Below are 24,742 nucleotides of genomic sequence, written 5' to 3'. Positions count from 1 at the left end.
GCATTGAATTTTATTTTAATTCCCTCCTGTGCGCCACACCAAGGCGCTCATAACCTAACCTAACCTAACCAAGGCGCTCATAACCTAACCTAACCTAACCAAGGCGCTGATAACCTAATCTAACCTAACCTAACCAAGGCGCTCATAACCTAACCTAACCTAACCAAGGCGCTGATAACCTAATCTAACCTAACCTAACCAAGGCGCGCTGATATTAATCTATTCTAACCTGTAGGGCGCTCATAACTAATCCCTAACATAACTTCTTCAACACAACCAAAACGATACTTTCATCTAAACTTCCAACCTAACCAAGGCGCTGATAACCTAATCTAACCTAACCTAACCAAGGCGCTGATAACCTAATCTAACATAATCAAACCAAACCTATCCTAACCTAACCTAACCTAACATAATCTTAACTAATCAAACCAAACCAAACCAAAGCCCTAACCTAACCCAACCAAATCTAACCAAACCCAGGTGACGTCATCAGGTGAAATAAGAGCTGGCAGGGTGACTAATCTTCACGTGACATCTCTTCCACTCTTCTTGGTCCAGAGGAAAAGACAAATGATGTGCAAATGTGTGTGTGTGTGTGTGTGTGTGTGTGTGTGTGTGTGTGTGTGTGTGTGTGTGTGTGTGTGTGTGCGTGTGTGTGTGCGTGCGTTAGAGGGGGAAGATTAAACAAGGAAGGTGAATAACACGTAAAATAATGACAATAATGATAAACGGAAGAAGAGAAAGAAGGAATAGAAGAAAAAGAGAGAGAGAGATTAGATTAAATTAAGAAGAAGAGGAAGTCAAAAAGATATAAATGGCAACAAGACAAAAAAGAGATAATAAAGAAGAAGAGACAGATATACAAATTAGAATAAAGAGAAAACAAGAATAAGAGAAGAATGAAAAATTGGTCAGAATGAAGGAGATAAAAAGAGACAGAGAAGGAAATAAAAAAGAGACAGAAATAGAGATAAAAGAGACAGAAGATAAAAATGAGACAGGAGAAAAAAGACATAAATGAAGAAATGAGACAGAAATGGAGTTAAATAAGAGACAGAAGATAAAGACAGATGGAGAAATAAAGAGACAGAGATACAGAAAAATAAATACCTCAGGGGAAACAAACATTTAAGTCACACACACACACACACACACACACACACACACACACACACACACACACACACACACACACACACACACACAAACAAGCGGGGTTGGTAATTAAGTTTTATGCTGCACTGCCTCAGCTTCTTCAATTAACTAACGTAAATTAGGTAGCTTCTTAACTGGGTGAAACATGAGCTTAGTCAGAAGCTGAGGCCCATGGAATGATTTTCAGGGGGTCTGAGAGTTTTTTCTGGGGTCCCGAGTTTCGTGTGCAGGGTGCAAGGAGGTAATGTGGGGGGGAGGGCGGGGGAGGGGCGGGGGGGAAAGGTGTAAAAAGGTAAATAAACATGATTATATAACACAAATAAAGTTACCAGTAGAAGGTGCCAGTAGTGAACGTCCACAACACATGACCGTTCTTCTACAGGCAGGTCTTCCACTACATTAACTCTCGACTACAAGGGATTACATAAAATATTGTTCATTTACGAAAATAATCGAAATCTGAAAATCTAAAAAAAAAAAAAAATCTCTTTGAATGTTGAACTCCCCGTCACCATATTTCAACGTCTTTCGATATTTAAAAACAAAAACAAAAAAATTACCAAAAATTCTGAGGAAATTTCAAGAGACTATCACCTCCAGGCTTAACAAGGTATGTGTGTGTTGAAAAAAAAAGAGAAAAAAAAAACATCTCAAAAAACTGTTTCGTTACTTTAATAAAAAACAAAGGCCTCAATAGTGTATATTTTACAATGACAACTAACACTGCTTTAATAAATATGTCTTCTTTTCCCTTCAATTGTCTTGATAAAATATATTTCCCCTCGCTTGTGTAATATAAAATTTAGACGTTAATCTTTTATGGCATTTCTAACACTATGTCAAATTTCACGCCCAACTTAAAAACTAAAGTCGGATACCACACACACACACACACACACACACACACACACACACACACACTGTCCTTTATACATACTGGTAAACTAAACAGTAACATTCATCATAAAAAAAATAGCTAAGAAATCACAAATACAATATAAAACTTAATATAACATGGATAGTAATCACCCAAGAGTTATATTACAGTCCCGAAAATTTCTCGGGTGTTTTTCTATGGAAGTTTATAAATATTTTTCGCACTTTTAAGGAACATAGTGTAAAGAGACTAACATACACAGAAACACGATCAAAATAACACCTATTCAGAAGAGAGAAACAGTATAGATGGAATAATAAATACAGAAATAATGGGATAAGTTCAAGAGCTTTCGCAAAGGAGGAAACTTAACCTCATTTAATGCTGACTACTAGGCTTCCGTGGGGCGGCTTGTGGACAGACGAGATTGCAAGCGACGTTAAAATGCTCAATACAGTAGTTAGCATTTTATAAGCACTCAAAAAAGTAACTCAATTATTTCATTATTACTATTATTATTATTATTATTATGTGCAGTAACAGTTTATTTTCGGTTACAATCAAACACGATACTGTTTACTGTACATATATAACCTAGTGAAATGTGTGGTATCTTACAGTCAGTGTGTCTGTCTGTTTATCTGTAATGTATTTTAATAACTCAGTAGATCTATTGGTTTATAGTAATTAGAGCTATTTTAAATAACGTTAATTTCGGCTGTTTTAAATGACGATAATCTCTGTTATTTTAAATCACAATATTATCTGCTGTTTCAAATGAGGATAATCTCTGTTGTTTTAAAATAGCGATCATCCCAGTCTTTAGAAAGATTATACAATGCATAAAAACATTGATAGCGGATATTGGACAGTGGTGCAGCCCATAATGACCTGTTTACAACCGCACCAACCGCTGTTATGGTAACCCGTCCATGACAGCCAAATGTACACAGTATTCTTATTTTTTTGAAGTCTATAATAATACTGATGATAAATTATGGAAAATTTTGAAAGGAAAAACACCCATTGGAGATATAATTCATGAAGTGGTCACATAACACTCATAACACGGTCACATAACACTCATAACACGGTCACATAACACTCATAACACGGTCACATAACACTCATAACACGGTCACATAACACTCATAACACGGTCACATAACACTCATAACACGGTAACATAACACTCATAACACGGTCACATAACACTCATAACACGGTCACATAACACTCATAACACGGTCACATAATACTCATACGATCACATAAACTCCTGTGGGTTACTATAGACCACAAACTGGACTGGAAGGCCCATGTAAACAACACAACCAAGGCAGCCTCGTACCGACTCTGCATGCTACGACGACTCAGGTCACTTGGGGCACCCACGCCAGAGCTGAGGACTATCTACAACGCCTTTATTCTCCCCAAATTAACGTATGCGTCACCAGCCTGGTCGTCTTCTCTCAACTCTACCCAACAACGTCAGCTAGAGAAGGTACAGAAGAGGCCCTGCAGAATCATGCTCGGCGCAGACTACTCCGGCTACAACAACGCTCTCTCCACCCTGGAAATGCCATACTTCAGTGACTTCCACCACCACGCACTAGCAGGGTTAGCAGTGGACTCTTGCACCATCCTGCCACCGGCAGTCCCCCGCCCACCTCGAGCAGTCCGCCACTACAACAAAATTCAGCCCATAAGAGCCCGCACTGATAGATATAAGAATAGCACCATCCCATCTATTGCTACAATAATAAACAGCTCCTGATTTATGTACTGTACAGCCCTGGAAATGTATTGAATGTATATCATTATGTCTAAATCACATGTAAGTTTGTATATTTTCAGCCACCGGCTGCAACTCTATTAATAAACCGTTTATTATTATTATTATTATTATTATTATTATTATTATTATAACACCATCACATAACACACATAAAACCATCACATATCACTCATAACACGATCACAAAACTCTCATAACACCATCACATAACACTCATATGATCACATAACACGGTCACCTAACACTCATACGATCTCATAACACCATCACATAACACCCATAACACCATCAATATCATTATCATAACTCCCAATGCTATAACATCACATTCATCATCTCAATCGGTGAGGGACAAAACAGTGTAGGTCCTAGGAGTACACCTTGAGGACTGCCCCCCTCTTATACTATGCCACCTGATATATATAACCAAGACATTATCAGGGTTACTCCACTCTCTCTCTTCTCTCAAACTGAGGATCTTGGGTATGGGGGGTAATATGTATGGTCAAGGGGAATAAAATAAAGTAAAGTAAATTTAGTTATTTCACACTACCCAGGAAAGGGGATTGAGAGAGAGAAATAGACTGACAGACAGACAGAAAGAGAGAGACAAAGAGAGAGACAGAGAGAGTAGTCAGAGAAAGAGAGAAAATAAGGGAGAGAAAAAATAAGAGCGAGAGAGATATATACTGTATATATATAAGCATCTCCATCGCTCATCTTAGCAAAAAAAAAGATCTATAGTGTTTTATAACTCCTGTAGCGCCTTCAGCCTCCTCAACCCAGCACCACAATAACCTTAACGAGAGGCATCATCAACAGCTTCACACACACACACACTAAGGCTCCCCCAAATGCCACCACCTGGAGAGTAATAATCCACCCTAGGTCCTCGCGTCATCTGTGGCCTGGAGGTGTACTAAGGAAGCAAGTTGAATGTGGAGCAAAAAAAACAAGATATAAAATAAAAAGTTAAGTTATGATATTTAGTGGAAGAGAGAGGAGAGAGAGAGTAAATGAACGGTGATAAAATTGAGTAAATGGAATGTACGTTATATTCACTGGGATTCCTATTGTCTTGGTAAGGTTTGTCAAAATCCTTCGTCCGTTGTGTCATATTTTCTAACATAATTTTTGTAAGGGTAATTTTTTTGAGTGACTGTACACACACGGCCACCCAAAAAAGTATCTTACCACTGTTTCGTGTGAGACAGACAATATGACACACCGAACGAAGGATTTTGACAAACCCTACAGTGACAACAGTAGTCGCAGTGTTCATTTTGAAATTCATCGAGCACCTCCGTAAAGATAATTTTTTGGGGGGGGCGCGTGAAACATGTAGAGAGAAGATCAGGGTCTGTTTAGGCGTCGTGGATGTAGAGAGAAGATCTGGGTCTGTTTAGGCGTCGTGGATGTAGAGAGAAGATCAGGGTCTGTTTAGGCGTCGTGGATGTAGAGAGAAGATCAGGGTCTGTTTAGGTGTCGTGGATGTAGAGAGAAGATCAGGGTCTGTTTAGGCGTCGTGGATGTAGAGAGAAGATCAGGGTCTGTTTAGGTGTCGTGGATGTAGAGAGAAGATCAGGGTCTGTTTAGGCGTCGTGGATGTAGAGAGAGATCAGGGTCTGTTTGGGTGTCGTGGATGTGAGAGAAGATCAGGGTCTGTTTAGGTGTCGTGGATGTAAGAAGATCAGGGTCTGTTTGGGTGTCGTGGATGGAGAAGATCAGGGTCTGTTTAGGTCGTGGATGTCGTGATCATGGATGTAGAGAAGATCAGGGTCTGTTTAGGCGTCGTGGATGTAGAGAGATCAGGGTCTGTTTAGGCGTCGTGGATGTAGAGAGAAGATCAGGGTCTGTTTAGGTGTCGTGGATGTAGAGAGAAAGTGGGAAGAAAGAGAAGAGAGACACAGTTAAATAGAATATTAATCAGAGGTGATAGGTAGAAAGGGGAGAAGGAGAGACCAAGAAGAAGAAGAAGAAAGGATAGAATAAAGGACATACTAAAATTAAAGGGGGAAGACAGACATACATCCAGGAAGCAACAGTGTGCGTGAATGAGTGGAAAGGATAGAGTCTAATATTGTTTTGTTTCGCTGGGGGAGGAAGGGAGATGAACTGGTGTTGACTCGTCAGAAGCAACAAGGGTTAACATAATTCGTAAGGGAGGGAGGGGGAGGGAGGGGGGAGGAGCGTTATTCTGCCATAGGAATAACACAGCACTGTACATATATTTATAGTATTAAAAAGTGGAGCATAAACGGCGATGGGTAATACTGTACAACTCTCGCTTCTTGTTTTTATGGTCAGTCGCTTATAATACAATACAGTTGGCCCCCAGGAAGCAGCTTAGTTCACCTCCGCCGCTGTCAATGGGTACCTAACTTTGCGGTTGAGGAAAATGAAGGTGGTTTAGTGCAGTGTCGGCCTCACATCCATCCTAGCGAGTGAAAAAGAATGAAAGGAAAACTCTCTCTCTCTCTCTCTCTCTCTCTCTCTCTCTCTCTCTCTCTCTTTGCAATATATTTTCCTCTGTCACAATCTTCAAAACAAACCTCCCCCAACACCCACCTTTACCCCCCCCCCTTCCTGTCATACCCGAGAGACCCAGAATACAGGTCAGGTCAGGTGGTGACGTCACAGGCCTGAAACACGTCTCGGCATGTCTGAATGTCAGTCTGTCCATCGCTCTCAGCTGACGGGAGTTTCACCTCCAAGTTCAACATTTATTGAAGTGTAGGTATGGCGTGTTCAAGGAGCACTGTGTGTGTGTGTGTGTGTGTGTGTGTGTGTGTGTGTGTGTGTGTGTGTGTGTGTGTGTACCCCTCCCCCACCACCGGAGTATTAGTAATCCATAAGCCTGACAGGATTAACATCACCATCATCGTCACCATCATCCTCGTCACCACCACCACCACCACCACCACCACCGTCACCACCATCTCAACCAAGTTCCAGAAAAAGACGAAAAATTAGACAAACTTGAGGGTTGACGTAATGACTGTGATCCACCTCGGGGCCTCAAAGTCGCTGACGCCGCAGGAAATTCCCTCTTACAAAGTTTCTGAGAGAGGCGTAAAGTAAGGGGAACTGATAAACCATGAACTAAGAGGGCGGGGTGGGATTACTGCTTACCTGTAAACCACATGTGTCAGGTAAGAGGGTAAATATCTCCTCACCTCCAGTCATATTTTATTCACTTCCTGTATAACTGCCACCAATAAACGTTCCTCCCTAACGAACACAAAATACTGATTTATTTATATCTCAAACTAATCCCTCCCTCCTTATCTCCCTCTCTCCCTTGAAACTCAATTTACCAGAAAGTAAAAATATACACGGAAGTGAAAAATAAGTAAAAGTAAAAAAGTGACGCATAACAACGACTCACTTGACGTTGATGGTTGAAGGAGCAACAATCACAGAGGACCGTTGGCAGTAATAATAGAATTTGGGAGTCAATCAACCCTCTTTCAACTCTCCAGTCACGTGAGGCCTTCTATCCATCCTATCGTTGATATTTTCTTAGTAGAGACGATGTTATGCGAGTTCCAGTAGACTGCTTAGAATCTCCATACTCGTATAAGATAACAATACCAATTCGGCTAACGAACCGATCGGTGGCGAAGAGGATAAAAGTAAAAGGTATATATATAATTGCTTTCGAGTAACATTTTTAGTTCACCCAATTCGTTCTCTATACGTTCTCTCTGAGTAGTACACTCACTCAGTAGCAGGTGGCGCTGTACTAAATTTGGGGGACCTTTTTGAAAATAATGGAAATGTGTGTCAGTTCAGCTTCCTTATTATAGTTGTTGTGGTTGAATGTGGGCGCGCCAGGTCCGTAGACTTGCTTGACGTTGTTATTTCGGTCGGGTGCAAACACCCACTACTAATTAGTTATGTTTCTACAGAAGTTGCCTCAATCTACAAATTCTGAGTCATGATCATATGCTCGCTCTACGTAGCGAACGTTGTCCAAATGAACGCGTCCCAGGATCTTTTTAAGTTAAAACAGCTTCAGTAGCACCACCATTTTATATTTTCTCCTTAACGTTACTTCAGATTGCCAGTCTTTGACTATCCATATATTTCTTAATTAATTTCTACATTATATATTTTTATTTATTCTGAACTCAATATATTCGTAAGAAAGCCACATACCCATAACTTATTTGTTTAAAGTAAAATTAACTCCCAAGGTATTAAAGCCAAGTCTAAAGAGGCCTACTTGAAAAATACAGGCGGTGCGGGCCAAAACTATTCGACGCCCTTAACTTTGTAGTGACTGCATTATTCAAGGGCTGCCATACGATAAGTACGTATGTCACATCTGTGGTTCATTTTAATTCTGCGTTTTAGTAACATTTTATTTTCCACCTCCTGTAAGAGAAACGACAGGGGGTGGGGGGTGAGTGGGTTGTCATACGGGCGGATATTGTTTTTCCTGGGCCATGGGAGGGTCAGCCTACTCACCACCGCCCTACTTCACACTTCTTTTTTTACCCCCTCATAATTATGCCTCAACACCTAATATTTACCTTAAAGGGAGAGGAAAAGGAAAACCCTGAGACAACCATCAGGTATATGCTAAAGTTCGAGCGAAACTTGGTCGATATGGCGGAGGGAGCGAAAGTATTTACTGACGAGAGAGAGAGAGCGAGAGAGATGATTTCTTACGAGAGACATCAGTAATCATCTCTTGTCATCAGTTTAGCATCATTCATTAATCCGTAACCACAGCTACCGTATATTCTTCTCACCACAACTGACCATCTCCCTATCACTATCCATACATACATACAAATAGATCACTGTAGGAACACGTGATCCATGTATTGTATAATGCTGATAACCACAAAGAAAAAAGAAAACACGAAGTTCCAAACGTTTTAGTGTATTTCACATCGAAAAAACCTATTTAAATTTTACCATAATAATAATAATAATAATAATAATAATAATAATAATAATAATAATAATAATAATAATAATAATAATAATAATAATAATAATAATAATACAGTGGCGTTACTTATAGCTCGGATTCTATGTCTTCAAAGCAGACTTCATTTTAATTTAAATATTGGGAAGTATATTATTGGTGTTCTACTCGCCCAGTTCCATGTGAAAACTGTCATCCATTTTTCTATTTTCAAGTGTTAAATTCGTAAAATTTGCACCTTAAGAATGTTTACCCCACCACTGGTCTTGTAATCACCTTATTCCTACCATAATCAGACAACATTAAGTGACAGCTTGTTCTCACTCGCTGAAGATATGCCGGGAAGCTAAAGTACAGACACTAAGCTACAGAGCAAAATATACATACTGTATGCTGAAAAATCTTATTGGTCACTGTTATCAGTAGCTAATAGTCGAATTATCTAACAAACAACATTGACGCTACCACAAGATACGTCTATTAATATTATGGGTAAATATTCGTCCGTTGGCTGTTCTCAGATTTTAGAACGAGAATAAGGTATTTTTGACGTTTTTTGATATTTTACTCAAATTTGACTTTACACCTAACCTACAAGGAAGAGGAGTTAAGGAAGAGACAATTGAATCTTAAGTGAAGAGTAAACCCTCAGATAAATATGGCGGGAACCTGAGGACAGCCAATGGACTAATATTACCCCCAGACACCATACGCAAAATCTGATATCTCAGGCCTAAAGCTTGCAATTACATGACAATATATAAAATAAAAATCACCTTCAGTGTCCGTCAACTTACCTGTCAAGTACTAAATGCTTGTTGTCAATGATGGCACCTAGTCTTCCTCGCAGTTACTACACTTATTCGTTTCAGTATTAATTATTCACGTGATATTTTTATCCCTGGTAAGCCAAGTATACTCCATTTAATAGTTCATCATTAATCTAGGCACCAGATGAGTTATATAAAGTTACAAACACTCGAAACATATATATTACTTTCCTCGCGCACTCTCCTGTAAACCCACACCTATTGATTTCTGAAACGGTTGTGATTTTGAGTTATTTGTGAAATGGTTGTGATTTTGAGTTATTTCTGAAATGGTTGTGATTTTGAGTTATTTCTGAAATGGTTGTGATTTTGAGTTATTTCTGAAATGGTTGTGATTTTGAGTTATTTCTGAAATGGTTGTGATTTTGAGTTATTTCTGAAATGGTTGTGATTTTGAGTTATTTCTGAAATGGTTGTGATTTTGAGTTATTTCTGGCTTATTAAGTGTTGTCAAGAGAGCTTTTGATATTGGAGAAGGGACAATCAAATGATAAGATAAAGCTTGAGAGAATTTACCTCCTGCAATTTCCGCGGGTCCAAAATGTCTAGTGAACATATGACCTATACATTATGTTATATTTATTTTATAGACAATAAGCTTATGAAATAGTAAATTAATGAAACAGTTAATGTTATAGGGTTCATTACCATAAGACGTATTTGTACTTTACCTCACCTCCTGTTCATTATTACCTCACCTCTTGTTCTTTATTATATTTTACTGGGAATAGATCTAATATATAGAGATGGTTTTATATATATTTATGATTGCATTAATTTACAACATGAAAGTTTATCTTAGACTCAGTTCTCATTTGACAATCAGAGGCAACAGCTGAGTGACGCCCCTCGTTCAACTAGTCAACATGGAGAGAAGTCCTGTAGTTTCACCAAATGTAGACTTTACTAAGGTTAGTCGACGTCTCTGGTACTAGTAGGAGTTTATTAAATATATAAGTTGTTGTGGAATAGAGAGAAAACCCAGAAATTTTACCTATAAGACAATTTTTACTTTCGTACTTGGTTGACAGAATTTTTCAGACCAGTAAATATATATAAAACGACTTTGGGGGTGGGTTATTCTTGTTATAAAGTTGTTTTTCGTTTTATAAGCTTCTGTTTGATACCAAGATGAACTCTGTAGGCGGAATGAACCCAAAGTTATACAATATAAGGAGAATTTGAAGTGTGATAAATATTTACCATTAGTCGTGTCCAGTAACCTGTTCTTTTCTCTTATTTTCTCTAACAAGCTTAAATATTCCATTCTGTATTATTATCGTTTTGGTCATCCAGCAGGTTAGGTTAAAATTATTATTTCCGATGATTTTTGATGTGTTTTGAAATATTAATTTGAACTTCCAAATCGGTGGATGACTGAAACAATAATTATACCTTCCCTTATAAATGTTCGGTTAATATATAGGACTAACCCGCCGGGCTGCATAGCGCTGTTGCAGCTGTATCATCTCACATCCAGAAAATGCCTCAAATTTCACCATATCGTAGTAAGTTCTTTCTGTTTAATATACCGGGGAAGTTAGGTATGGTTAGGTTGGTTAGGTCTGTTGTTCATACCCAAACTACGACAGTGTCCACTATAATATAACAATGAAAATCCGGCATTTTTATAATTGCTTTCAAAAATTTTCGCCCGCGGGTTAGTCCTATATGATTACCAAATGTTCTCAATATATTTCCTATAAACCAAATTGTTTTCTTGTAATTGCCACCATGATTTATCTTAACATACTTGCCCTTCCCTCTACCTTCACATTTCTCTTCCTAACTGCCCACGGTATGTCTTGTATTACTACATATATTATCAAAGCTTGTATCGATTTTTATGGTTATTTGTTAAATTAACCTAACCTATCCTTATTCAAAGAGGAAAACTAACCTGACAAAACAAAATTTAACCTCACCTTAATTATCTTATATTGAAATTGTTCAAAAAGGAAAACTTAACCTAACATAACAAAACTTAATCTAATCTTATATATCTTCCAGTATTTTAACTACATCTCTCTTAAATGTAGACACGGATTATTACATTGGCCACAGGTTTATAGGTAGTAGGCAGCTACCAAACAGGGAGGTACTACCGCCTGGGAAGATATTGGAAGCATAATGTGTTGTCTAATGGTAGACCCTGCTGCCATATGGCATCACGAAAATTGTGACCAAGTCCCAGGTTGCTGATCTGACTTTCTGCCTCATTTACACACAATTGCAGGGTCTCAATTGTTTCTCTTACTTTGACAACACAACATACATATACTGTATTGTTTCTCACTCTTGATTTTTTTTTCATTTTTGTATTTCTTTATGGTTCTTTATTATTATTATTATTTTTATTATTACCTGTATTATTATTATAATTATTATTATTACATTTTTGCCCCCTAGGCCCCGATGTGGGTCAGTGACCTGTGCCCAGGTGGGCTAATTCTCGTAAAAAAAAAAAAAAAGATGTTCAGGAAAGGCTCAACACATACAACTGTTGAACAACTTGGCAGGAAAGATGATGAATACAGTATTGCTATTCACTGCTTATTGGCTAAAATAATTAAACTTTAGAACCTCCTTGATGCTCATTGGTTGATCACTTGTGATGACTTCAACATGGTGCAATGGGGCTGAGAAAAATAATGCATTTTTTAAATTTGAATTTGCTTCAAAGTAGTGGTAAAGATTCAGTAGAGTACAGCCGCAGAAATCAATATGATTTTGATATAAGGAGATAGAGAAAAAAGTATGCACCATTCTTGTATGTGAGGGTTGGCGACTACAGTCCTCCATTCTATACGTTTTTGAGCTGTTTTTACCAATCCTCCAAGATTTTGCATCTTTGGGACCAAACCAAACTTAAAAAAACCTGACCTAACCTTACTTTATCTAACCTAACTTTACCTCACTTAACCTTACCTTTGTCTTAGCAATTTTGGGTTGTTTCATGTAAAAACAAACGTGTTTTTCTTTACAATACAGTAATGGCAGTCCGCACCACACTTTGCACACAATATTGAAGTTTGTTGAACACCATAGATCTTGAAAATGTCAGTTGCAGTGGCGTTACTTACTAAGACACGTTGAAAGGTTTGCAGTTCTAAGGTAGGGCACCCTTCACTCAGAGAACACTTCTTACTTCTGATAAATTGCAACTTATAAATATGGGCGTGCACAGTAGTATCATGTTACACCAAAACTTCAACAACATATCCCATGAACTAGTTAGTGTGAACTGAAAACCCTCCAAATTTTAATTTTGTAAGTAAAATCGAAAGATCAAAATAACTTAGAAAACTAAAAATTTGTGAAAAAAATATAAAAATCAATTTAGACTTCCGTGGTTGTGCTCTACTGAAACCTAACCATATTAGTTAATATCCCTATGCACAAATTTTTATGCATATGTTGTATTTTTCAAGTACAGTAAACCTTTTACAAAGTCAATTTCTTAAATTGCTAAAATAGGCTTCATTTATGTGTTAACTGATATTACTTGTGTGTACTGTATTCTGGAAGGCATCAAGGTATCACTAATGAAAGGGGTCCAGGTTAGTCAGCTACCTAACAAAAAGTATCCATTGAAAAAACTTATTTCTTACTTCAAGAATGAATTGTTTGGGTTGGAGGAATAACACAATTGGTATATTATTTTATTCCCTAGTTTTTCTTGCCATATACTGTGTAAAGATACTCCTTCGTGCCTTCTGAAGAGACCATCATTCTCTCCGCTTCAACTGTTTACACTAACCCATTGTGTACGGGGTCCCCTCTGAGCTGAACAAAATCGTCTGGTGTTGGCCAGATAAAATCATAAAAGTGAAGGGATTAAGGATATCAGAAAACGGACAAAGATTTAGAATTTTCTTAATACTGTACAGTGTTAGTTTGCTGCTACAGACAAATACTTCCAGCATCGTCTTTTTCATACACAATGCCTTTTCCAGGTTATGTTAGGTTTGGTTAGGTAGATTAGGGTGTTAATATTTCAGTTTGTGTGGAAACCGCTCCTTCACTTAAGAATTTGGTCGGTCACTGGGAAGTATTTGTCAACAAGAAACACAACGATGGCATCATCAGGGTGGAGGATGGGTACAGTGCGTCTTTTTTCCTTTCATTTTGGGGGAAAATAACTATGAAAAGTGCAATTCCTCCACCCAATTTGTTTATTCTTAAGATAAGAACCAATTTTTCTTCTATAGATATACTTTTCGTTAGGTAAATGTTTAACCTGGACCCATGTTGGTACGTGTTACTTTTAGATAAAACTTTCATGTTTAGCATACTGTACTGTACAGTATTGTACTTTGAGCTGATTTGAAAGAATACAATGCAGGATTTTTGGAATACTGTAATGGAAAAGCTTTACTGTAGTTACTCATCTTAATAGTGATTTTATACAACATTTCCTTAGAATTACTTGATCAATGTTCTTATAAAAGAAAGTAGTGAGGAATGGTAGAAGAAACAATTGTGAGCTTTTTTCAAGTAGTTCTCAAAGTTCCTAAAGGAAATAAACATTGCATTTATTTTTTACATTGAAGTTAATATATTGTTTTCTAACCTATAAAAACTGAATTAGCATTAAGTGAGCCAGCATGATTAATTACAATATTTTTAAGTGACAGCTGCCAACCTTTTATGTGGTATAAAAACTTGTTATTTGTTTTATAGTAGATTTGAAATACAGTAATTCACTTAATGGCGTCTTCTCCGTCAGGTTGAGGCAATCAATCAGAAAAGAACTCTTGCCTTCATCAACCACTGGGCACTACACACTGTGGCCTTCCTTAACCAATTCTCAGCAGTATGTGAAGAACGACTCTTGATCCTTGATACAAAACTTCGCAGAGCTGATCATACACTGGCCATACTCGAGGCTAAGGTAAAGTTCATTTATATTTAATTTATTTTTTACTGGTACAGTATATCCATAGAGTTGTCAACTGTGTTTTGAGATATGAATACAATATACAGAATAGTTGAAATAGTCTCAGCATACAGTAATGTTTCACTGAATATTAGTAACTGAAGCATGGAATCCCATTTTATAACCAAGGGAAGAAACAAGTGACCTGTAAGATGCTTAATGCTGAAATTCTCTCACCCTTGGATTTCAAAAGGTCTTGACATTAATGATAGGATGATAGGATACATTATTCACACGATCAAAGAAAGATAATATTTTTAATGCCCTGCTGGGCATCAAGGACTGTCCTGTAGATTTTTAACTAGCTAGGATTAGGTTAGAGGAAGCATTTTGTCAATACACAGAGCGTATTGTTAACTGAACTTCTTATAAAGACAAGAAGAGACCTCGCCTTATTGTACTCCATACAACCACACTCATGTTCTTGTTATGTACGTAACGTATTTATTTATAATTGTACAGCATACTGTATACTGTACTGAGCTCATTTCAGAATGTATTGGTAAATGTTACTTTTGTAATACTTTTGCAGTGATCATGGGGTGAGACTAAGTGGACTTAATAACATTACTGGAGTAAGTATTGAAATACGTACAGTAAGTCCTCGCTTAATGTTGTGGTAGATACACTGTGCTGGGGGCTGGGGGCGGCGTCTGAGGCAGGACGGGTGCGTTGGGGTCGGTAGGACGTGGTGTTTGGGGCAGGAAGAGGAGCAGAGCTGCTCTAGGGTGTCTAACCTGCGGTGTAGGGACTGTAGCTGTAGAGCCGATGAGAGCTGCCTCCGTGTGGATAAGCCAGTCTTCAATGTTGTGATTGAAGACTGGGAGAGTGATCCGTTTCTCCTCCATCCTGTGTGAGTGCAGTTCTCCGGGGGTCACCATTTGTGGGGTTTCGTGATGTTAGTTCACACTCAGGATGGGTTGGAGAAAGGAAACTCATAATGCGCTCTCTATGTATATCTTGTATTGGATGTACATGTACAGTGCAGCTTGATGCTGGGGAGTGGCAGCGTGGTTACAAGCGTGGAGTAGAGAGAGCTGGTTGGTGAGGACCGTGCTCAGAGGAGGTGTAGCTTGCTATGTGGCTGTAGGTAGAAGAAGGGGCAGGTCACGGCGAGGTGAGGTCTTATATAGCGGAGGTAGGCATGGCTTGATAGTTGATCTCCGCTTTGTTAGGCGGCGCTGGTAGCTGGCCTTAAACCACGAGGTGTTGGCTGGGGAATTCGAAAAGGGGTCGGCTAGTCAGCGACAGACGTCAGTTGTAGTTGTAGGGGAGATATCCACTACAATGTCTCTGTTACACACTGTTGGCAGGTACTGAGCATGTACTGACTCCTCAATGTATCTGAACCTGCTCCAGTGCTTATCAAGCCTGATCCTGAAAGAGCTCACACTCGGTGCCTTCACAACGCTCTCTGACAGATTGTTCCAAGAGTTCACAACTCTCACCGAAAAAGGCGATTTAGATTTATTTTAAAAAAGCATTCCATATAAATCATGCGCACTGCAATGAGGGAACAATATTGACAATAAAATATAACATACTCAGGGGCGAATCCAGGGATATCAAAAGGGGGAGTCCAAGAAGTTGTGGGTGGGGGAACATGGCGAGCCGACCCAGCTGGGGGGTTTGAAATCTGACCAATACCATTAGCATTTTGAAGCCCTGCGCACTTGATATTAGGAGATATTTTTAAGTCAATAGTAAATACTTTTTACGATACAAAAATGCCTGAGTATAATACTGCATTAAAGAAAAGGTATTGAAATTTTCTGGTGAAAAGGGAGGTCCGGACCCAGGACCCCCCGCCCTTGATACTTCATTCTATGCTTCAGAATTTAAACTACCGCATACTATAGAAGTTAGGGTCGGGCAGGCTGTGTCGTGTTGCATATCCGTAACAAAGCGTGTTGGCACTCGGGCCTTCGTTGTTGAGCGGCAGAAATTGGACAGTGATTACATAAGAGCATCAAGATCGTCATAGTGATGTTAATGTGTACAGTAAATCAACGGAGGATTTTTAACGTTATTCGCGATTGTATATTGAAAAACACTCTCTTGACCAGAGGAATATGCCGGGAGGTACATAACCACAAAATCATTGCCATGTGACAGGAGCTATTCAGAAAATTTTAAATGAGATGCGAGCATGGTTGATTGACTATGCAAAGGCTAATCAGAGAGTGTAGTAGTGTGCCTTCAGCTAAGACAGTCCATAGTGATAACAGTGACCGTGGTGAAGGTTGAAAATAAATTAAAGTATAAAAACAAATTAGGACAAGCAATCAGACACCACTGCCATTAGCAAACCAAGTAATATTGGTGCCACAAAGAAAGTTTTTCTTTTGTGTGTGTTTGTTTTCTCAGGTACTGAAATTGTGCTTACGATCCACCGTTCATAGGGAGATACAGTGATAGCACATAGATATGAGTTCGTTGATGAGAACTGGAAATGAGACCATAAGTAAATAATAATTAAAAAGAAAAAAAGAGCTGGGCGACACAAAGAAAGTTTTTCTTCTTTTTTTCTCTGTATTTTCTAAAGGACTGATTGTTCATATGATCCACCATTCATAGCACAATATGGTGTACATAGGGATAGCACAAAGAGATGCCAATAACTCGTTGAGGAGACCTGGAAAAAAAGAAAACGAGTCAAACTGTCTCGGACGGCAACACTGGACAAACGAGGGTGCCAGCAGGTCAAGGCCAGCAGCAGGGCAGCTAAGCAGCCGTTACCAACACCTCTTCCAGGGGCGCCGATGGTAGAATGGTACCGCTCTTGCCTCACAGCGAGATGTCACGGGTTCGATTCCCGGGCCAGTGGAAAATTTGTTTGGACATACCTGTACTTCCTAGCCCCCTTGGTCCCTGTTCACCTAGCAGTAATGTAGGTACCTGATGTATGTCGAAAGTTGCGAATTCGTATTCAGGGAAAGTTGTTGGAGCTTCCAATAACTTGATGACATAAACCATTGACTCTTCAGGCTTCTACGCCCTTGACTCTTCAGGCTTCTACGCCCTTAACTCATGAGACATAAAGGCAAGCATGAACTTAGCATGCTTCCCTGTTGGGCGCTGTAAACGCTTCTGCGCTTCACCTTACACAGGATGTAGGGGTGTGCCCAATAAAAAAATAAAAAAAACACCTCTTCCCTCCCAGATATCCCTCCTCCTAGTCACAGGCCTGGCACTTGACATTATTAGGGACCTGCCACACTTTGCCATAAACAGATAAATTGTACCGGGAACTTTACCCCCACACACTCATCATTCTGTCACTTTATGTAACTTGCTGACAAAACCCATGACCCTTCAGGCTTTTACACCCTTAATGCACGAGTCATAAAGGCAAGCATGAACTCTGCATGCTTCCCAGATGGGCGCTGTAAACGCTTCTTCGCTTCACCTTGCACAGGATGTAAGGGGGTGCCCAATAAACTAGCCCCCTCGTGGGCAATCTAAAAAAAATCTGATTTTTTTTTAAATACCTTTAGTTTGCCACAAGGACATGATCTCTCGCACATATCAGTTCACTTAGATTACAATTAGTAGTTGTGATTATAAAGGAAGTCTTCCCGGTGAGGGGTAAATTTCCTCGTCAGCAGAAATTTAAGTGTGAGAGTCTGGTGGTCCGCACCTGACAAGAGGCCTATGTACGAGGGCAGGGGGCTTTAAAGGGACCTTGACGCTAAAGCCCTGCCACCAAGACACAGAGTAGAAGCGATTATCACAGTATTAATAAAGATTAATATTATTATTATTAAGCCGGCGATAAGAATTATATCACATTGTAAACTGAGCTTACGGCTGAGAAGATACGTACAGTCTGCACACGCCTCACCTCTTCCCCAAGAGCGACAGCCATTATAGCCATGAGGTGTAGGGAATCAGGGGCTAAAACCCCAGCTTCACCAGGAAGTTTGTTGACATGCAATTACTGCAGGGTGACGTCTGATGTACAGTGTGCAGGTTTGGGCTATACAGCGTTCAGCACCATATATAATGCAGTTAAGGCTGTAGCTGGTATTGCCCAGACTGTAAAGCCAAAGTAAACGAAGCGATTGCAAACCATAGGGGAATGAGATTCCTAGGGACGGAAATAAATGAAGCTGGGAAAGAGTTACTCGCTAAGACTGAGGAAGTAGCTGATAGAATGGAAGGAGTAGTGAAGAAGAGTTAGGTTTTAGCAGGGGCACAGAAGGTGGCGGAGAGTAATGCAGGATCCGAACAGGTTCTACAGCAGCTAGGGACTCTGAAGAAGTGTGTTGAAAAGTTGGTAACTAACAGACTTGTTGTCAGGGGAGAGGAGGAACAATGGGAACGTTTCGAGCGCAAGAACAACGTAATAATTTTTGGAGTCCCTGAGAGCCAGTCAGAGGAAGCTGAGAGTAGGGAAACACACGATAAGTTGAAGTTTGAGATTATTTGTACAGAGGCTATGAATACGTCAGTACCCCCTCAGGATGTGAGGAGGCTAGGACAAAAGCAGGAAGACAACAAGTTCACACCAGTGAGTGAGGATAAGAAATGGGAATTTATTCGGCAGGCAAAAAACTTCGCAAGGAGCGATGAATTTCGGAGTACAGTACTGTATATATTCATTCGCCCAGATCGCACGGTAATGCAGAGGGAACTGCACAAAAAACTTAAGGGCTTGAAACAGAGGAGGGAGGAGTCGAGGAGTTTTACTTATAATTTTGGAAGTCATTGGACCCACCCTGTCAGATACTTTTTTTAGCTACTGTACCTATAAGACATGTTAAAAAATATTTGAGTAAGTACATTTAAGTTACTTATTGAAACAATTACCACATACTGTACTGTTCGAGGATTTTTGTTTTATTCCACAACTATTGGATTCCTTTGTATAAGAACACAGTAATATAAAGGTTTTTTTTTCTGATTAAACTGTTATGTTTCAGCTAAATTCAGTGCCTGGCCTGGAGGGTGTAGTGGCACCAACCCCTGATGATACCCCAGTAGCAACAACTTCTACAACCACAAATTCTGAAACCACGCCAACCCCAAGTACAACTAATCCAGAGGCCCCTCCATCGTCCACTGTGGAGTCTTCAGCTGGTAACTCTGCAGTGGATGTGGAGGGAAGAGATGAAGTAGATGCAGAAGCCTCAGCACCTGCTCCCTCAGCCACACCTGTCAGTCAAGACTCTCGATATGCACAGTATTTCAGGATGTTGAAAATGGGTGTACCAGATCCAGCTGTCCGATTGAAGATGTCAAGTGAGGGTGTTAACCCCTCTTTGTTGGAGTGAGTATTTCATATTATTTTCTCACTGATATTTTTGGGGTTTTACTTATAATAAATTGGTTGGCATCAACAAAGCTCAACAAACATAGCTTAGAATACTGTATCTTCAACTTTAAAGCATAGATCAAAGTTGATAGTGCAGGAAGTTCAGGTGGGAGAGGATGACTTACTTCAGAACCTTTTGTAACAGAGACCAGCTTTACACACATTAAAATAAACAACTCATTCCTATGCTACCTGGGCACTGTACTGAACCTATACAGTAAGGCTATGTCCCATGTGTGAGCGTACTGTGGCATCGAGCGACCACACGAGTAAATGCGCTGCCTTAGTGTAGCAGACACACATATGTGTTTTCTTTTATGTGTTCTGTGTAGACGTGTAAAGCGTTTGCGAGCGACCAGGAAGCGGGAACTAGACGCCGACCTGGAAGCAGCGATCAAATGTTTTGATCGTCGCGTCCTCAGTCGCGCGACTCCTCATATTCTACGCCAAAACTAAAGAAAGCTATACTTTCATTTTTCACTGTTAACAGCTTGATCTTGCCAAGAAATAGATCCTTATGGACTATTAAAGTACTGTAGCTGCAAAGTTTTTCTCTCACATTCTTTGCAAAGGAAAGTGAAGCATTGTTTATTCTAGAGGGTTCTGTTTTATTCTCAACTGTACATTCTTGAATTGCATATGACTTTGCATCCAGACCCTCTGTGTCAGTGATGATATTATGGAAAAGTGCAGCACACTTTACAATGTTAACAGCAGTATCTACCCTTGTTTCAATAACTTTATTTAAAATTCTCCGTTTACTTGTAAAAATTCAACATGCCAGGCACGTGACAATCTGTGATTAAAAATTTTATTTTCTTTGTTCAGAGCATTTCTAGGATAGGATTTCAAGAAATATACACAGAATGGGTAGGCCTCGTCCCCAATCAGAGTACAGTCTGGTGTTCTCGTGAAACTTCTTTGAATCTAGGTGAAGTTCCTTGTAGAGATGGTGAAATTTGTCTACAGTCTTCCTTCCTCCTCTGATATATGGGATAATTTTTCCTGGGTATCACTGCAGGTACCGCACGTTGAAAACCATTATTTTCTAACATTTTCTGCAAACGTCTGCGATGCGTAAACACCATGTTCGCTGGCAAGACGCTGGTAGGTGGAACACAGGTCGCTTTGGAAAGTAGGTTGCACATCTGCATCCTGGTCGCTCGATGCCGCAGGAGGCTCGCACATGGGACATAGCCTAACTCTTCGATTTACACAATTTCACTTCACAGAACAAAATTTCATTTTAACATGAACAAACATGGTTGTGAACTACAGTATTTTTATGCTATCCTGGCCCATAAGCCATGCCCCTCTTCTATACTAATAGCTGATTGGTTCATAGAAAATTCAAACTAAATGTGTTCACAATTGGTAAGCAGACCTGTTATTATCTAAAATAATGTTAAATATCTGAACTATCAAAATGAAAATGATTTCGAAGCATTAGCACTTCAAAGAGGATGTTAGAAAATTGTTAATATTTATCATCTAAGGTCGATATAAATATGCGCTTATACAAGTGCAGTCTGGGAGGAGGTAAAACGCTCAGGGGAACCAATCAGCTATTTGTAGCTATAGACGAGGGACGGGGCTTATGGGCCAGCTTAGCGTGGAAAGGGTATACTAGTCCTTGAGTAGCTAGCAAAAACACCTCTCACATGGTATATTCTGTGAACAGCATCCCTTCACTCAGACAGTTCAGTTGCCATCTTGATTGTGTATCTGAGTGATCTCTCCTATTTATCCCAAGAATTATGTCATCCCTTTATGAGGGGTGAAAAATGTATAGCTAGTGAGACCAGTGCCTCTGCACCCAAAAGAATAAGAAAATCTACTTCATTGGAAGTGAAATTAAAAGTTAATAAAAGACTTGAAAAGGACAAACATTTAATGGACATTGCATATTCTCTCAGCCTTAATAAAACAACAATCTGAGTATTTCAGGAACTTCTAAGTTGTAAGATAGCTTCTTGGAAAGTGTTCTGTTGACAACCTCAAAAATTAATCTTCATAATAGGCATCTACAAATTTTGCCTTCGTGTGACAGTATGTTCAAAATTCCTGACGGACTGTTAGCAGTCGTGAAAGTATAGCACACAATAGACTGCACCTTTATTTGTTTCACAAGGAAACAGCAATGCACTTAATCACCTTCATTTTTCCTAACTGTGAAGTTAGGTTCCCAATCATAGGTGACTAAATTGAGGGTGCCCTGGATATTAACCAGTAACTCTTAGGACAAGAGACAAACATTGTATCTACTTGGTTGCCATTAGGGAGCCCAGCATCTCCCAAGGGGCTCCTGAAGGGTGTGTTAATTCAATCTATCCTACAAATAGGCTTCTACTCCTTAACACTTACATTCTTGAGCCACTACCTAGGGAAGAAGACAGCCTTGATGGACTGTGGTGTTAAGAAGTTTGTACTACTGTGCTTTGTAAAATTAGGGTGAATTTTCCAGTAAGGTTCTGTGTAACATTAGCAACTGGATCATTAAAACATCCTCCCTTTTCCTGCCTGGCTTCAGATACTTGACCCATTTTATGGCTGAGGCCAGAGTTAAATGACTAAGAAACCCTCTCACTGCCCATGAGTTAATGTGAAGGTCTGCCAGAACTGAATGGGGATTGATGCATAGAGAACTAATATGGCTGACCCAAATGAAAGGCTGAGTTGCACACTGGCTAGTAACATCACATGCTCCTTCAATCTCATACTCTCCATGATATGTGAGTTAAACCTTTGCTTCTACTTTCATCATCAGGGTAATGGCTACAGCAGTGAAGTAGACTTATTGTTTAGATTAGTAGATTAGTATTATATGTGGTTGACTTCTTTATGTATCAAAGTATAAGATTACTTCAATAACTTCTTTCTTTTGCAGTGATCCAGATGCCCCTGCTCCACCTCCTGATGACAGCAATGAAGCAGGACCTGATGATGATGATGATTCCAGGTCTGTCTCATCCTGGAGTGAGTAACCTTCTTTTCTCTCCCTCTCTTCAACACTGATAGTGGAACTTAAAATATATTTTGTTTATGTTGTATTAAAAAAGAAGACTCAAAGGCTAAAAAATTTGAAATAAGCAGTCTCCGAGTTACAAAGGGGTTACGTTCTTAGACCCTGTTCGTAAGTCAGAACAGTGTTAATTTCATAGCACAACCCTGCCCATACAAAACAATGATAATATCCCATACATAACAAATAATGTAAATACTGTAAATAAAGTGATGTTAAACAATATTAAGTACTGTAAAAGAGATTTTAATAACAGGTTTTTGTGATGAATGTATTGGGATCCCATTCATAAGTGCGGGTGTTTGTAACTAAGGACTGCCTGTATTGCTTAGGATAAACCAAATCAAATGAGTCGTAAATTTTGAAGATAAATATTGAAAAGAAAGTGCATATGATTATTTAAAATTCCTGAATCTGAAACCTAATTTTATGTCTGCTACCTGCATTCAGGTATGAGTGGTAGCTTAAATAAATTATGGTTAAAGGAACAAGTACAGTAAAACCTCGATAAATCAGACTCTGAAATGATCGTCACCAGAAAAACAAAAAAGAAAAGAAATTTGGGAAAATCAATAAAAAAATATTATGTAATGAATAGCACTTACTGAATACTGTACAGTGGTCTAATCAGATTTGCTGTAGGCCTACTGAGAACTAAGACACTTGAGTGTGTAAGTAGGCTGGAGCTGATCAGTTGTTGCTGCATTCTTCGGGTTTATTTATTTATTGATTCAGCATTATATTCTCATTTGATTGGTCTCTTATGGTTTATGGTTCATCATGATTATTATAAAATCTTCAGTAATAGAGAAAAAATACAATACTGTATGTAATTTGTAATACGACTTGAAAATAAAAGGATAAGCTGTATCAGAAGTTTATTTACTCAAGATGAATTTGTGTGAAAGCTTTCAGCAAACCAGCTTACAACAGGGGTCACAATATCACACTGCATAACATTTGATATGAAGATACCTTCGTAAAAACGTTATTTACTACCTTTGAGTGTTATATGATGACTCAGTTTGGCTACTTGTACACTTAGACATTGTGGTAAGCCAATCAGCTGAGTGTCCTTTGTAAACAAATGAGTATGAAATGACTCATGGTGTTCAGTGTGGGATTCTTTTTTCAGGAAAGCCGATTCTTTTAGGATAATATTTTATCAACCTGGCACCAAATGATCCTAAATTATATGAGAATTGTGGTGAAATTGCATGAAGAAGTGTCAAAGGAATCTTGGGGGAGGGAGCCGCCCACCCGTGCAACCCCCCTCCCAGCTGCAGATGAAGTCGTCTTCCACATACAATATACTGTACTCTTACACATATTTGTTCTTATTTTTATCTTTATAGTACTGTACAGTATACAGTGTTATCTTTATTCATAAAACACACATATACCGGGTAACACTTTTTAGTAAATAACAATCATCTCGGTGACAACAGTTGTTAACAACCAAACTTATATGTCTGATTTTCAACCTAGAGAGTTAATTCTTATTTTTTATTATTGATGTAATATTTTTTTAATTACCTTGTTATGCACTTAAAGACCTTAGTTGTTGAAGTGCAGTAATAAAATAACAGCTGATTTTCTTTTAACAGTTTAGATAAGCAGTGTTACCCCCCCCCCCCCCCTATACACAGTCTCTCCTCCATTTACGACGGGGTTCCTTTCCGACGACCAGGCCATGAGTTGATTGAGTCGCAAGTTGAACCAACGAAAATAATACATAGTACAGGTAATAATTGTAAACAGAGCGGGATATGACGTGGATGCTGTACACATGCCAGCTGAAGTTGTCGTAAGGCATCGTTAAATATTACCATCAAATATCTAGACTAAAAAATAATGTA

The 24,742-nt window shown here is 39.0% G+C and overlaps 1 protein-coding gene across 1 annotated transcript; it reads left to right on the top strand.

The window, feature by feature from the left end:
• The first annotated feature begins 10,402 nt into the window (after window positions 1-10,402).
• Window positions 10,403-23,456, top strand: LOC121878936 (WASH complex subunit 3-like). The gene is made up of 4 exons (XM_042385371.1): window positions 10,403-10,516; window positions 14,335-14,499; window positions 19,470-19,816; window positions 22,749-23,456. Exons 1-4 carry the CDS (start codon window positions 10,472-10,474, stop codon window positions 22,843-22,845), a joined length of 654 nt encoding a protein of 217 aa, XP_042241305.1. The 5' UTR covers window positions 10,403-10,471; the 3' UTR covers window positions 22,846-23,456.
• Window positions 23,457-24,742: the final 1,286 nt, after the last annotated feature.

Source organism: Homarus americanus, unplaced genomic scaffold, assembly GCF_018991925.1.
Source record: "Homarus americanus isolate GMGI-L3 unplaced genomic scaffold, GMGI_Hamer_2.0 scaffold4060, whole genome shotgun sequence".
NCBI lineage: Eukaryota > Metazoa > Arthropoda > Malacostraca > Decapoda > Nephropidae > Homarus > Homarus americanus.
The sequence above is the reverse complement of the archived record's forward strand: the minus strand, read 5'-3'. Positions and strand labels throughout refer to the sequence as shown.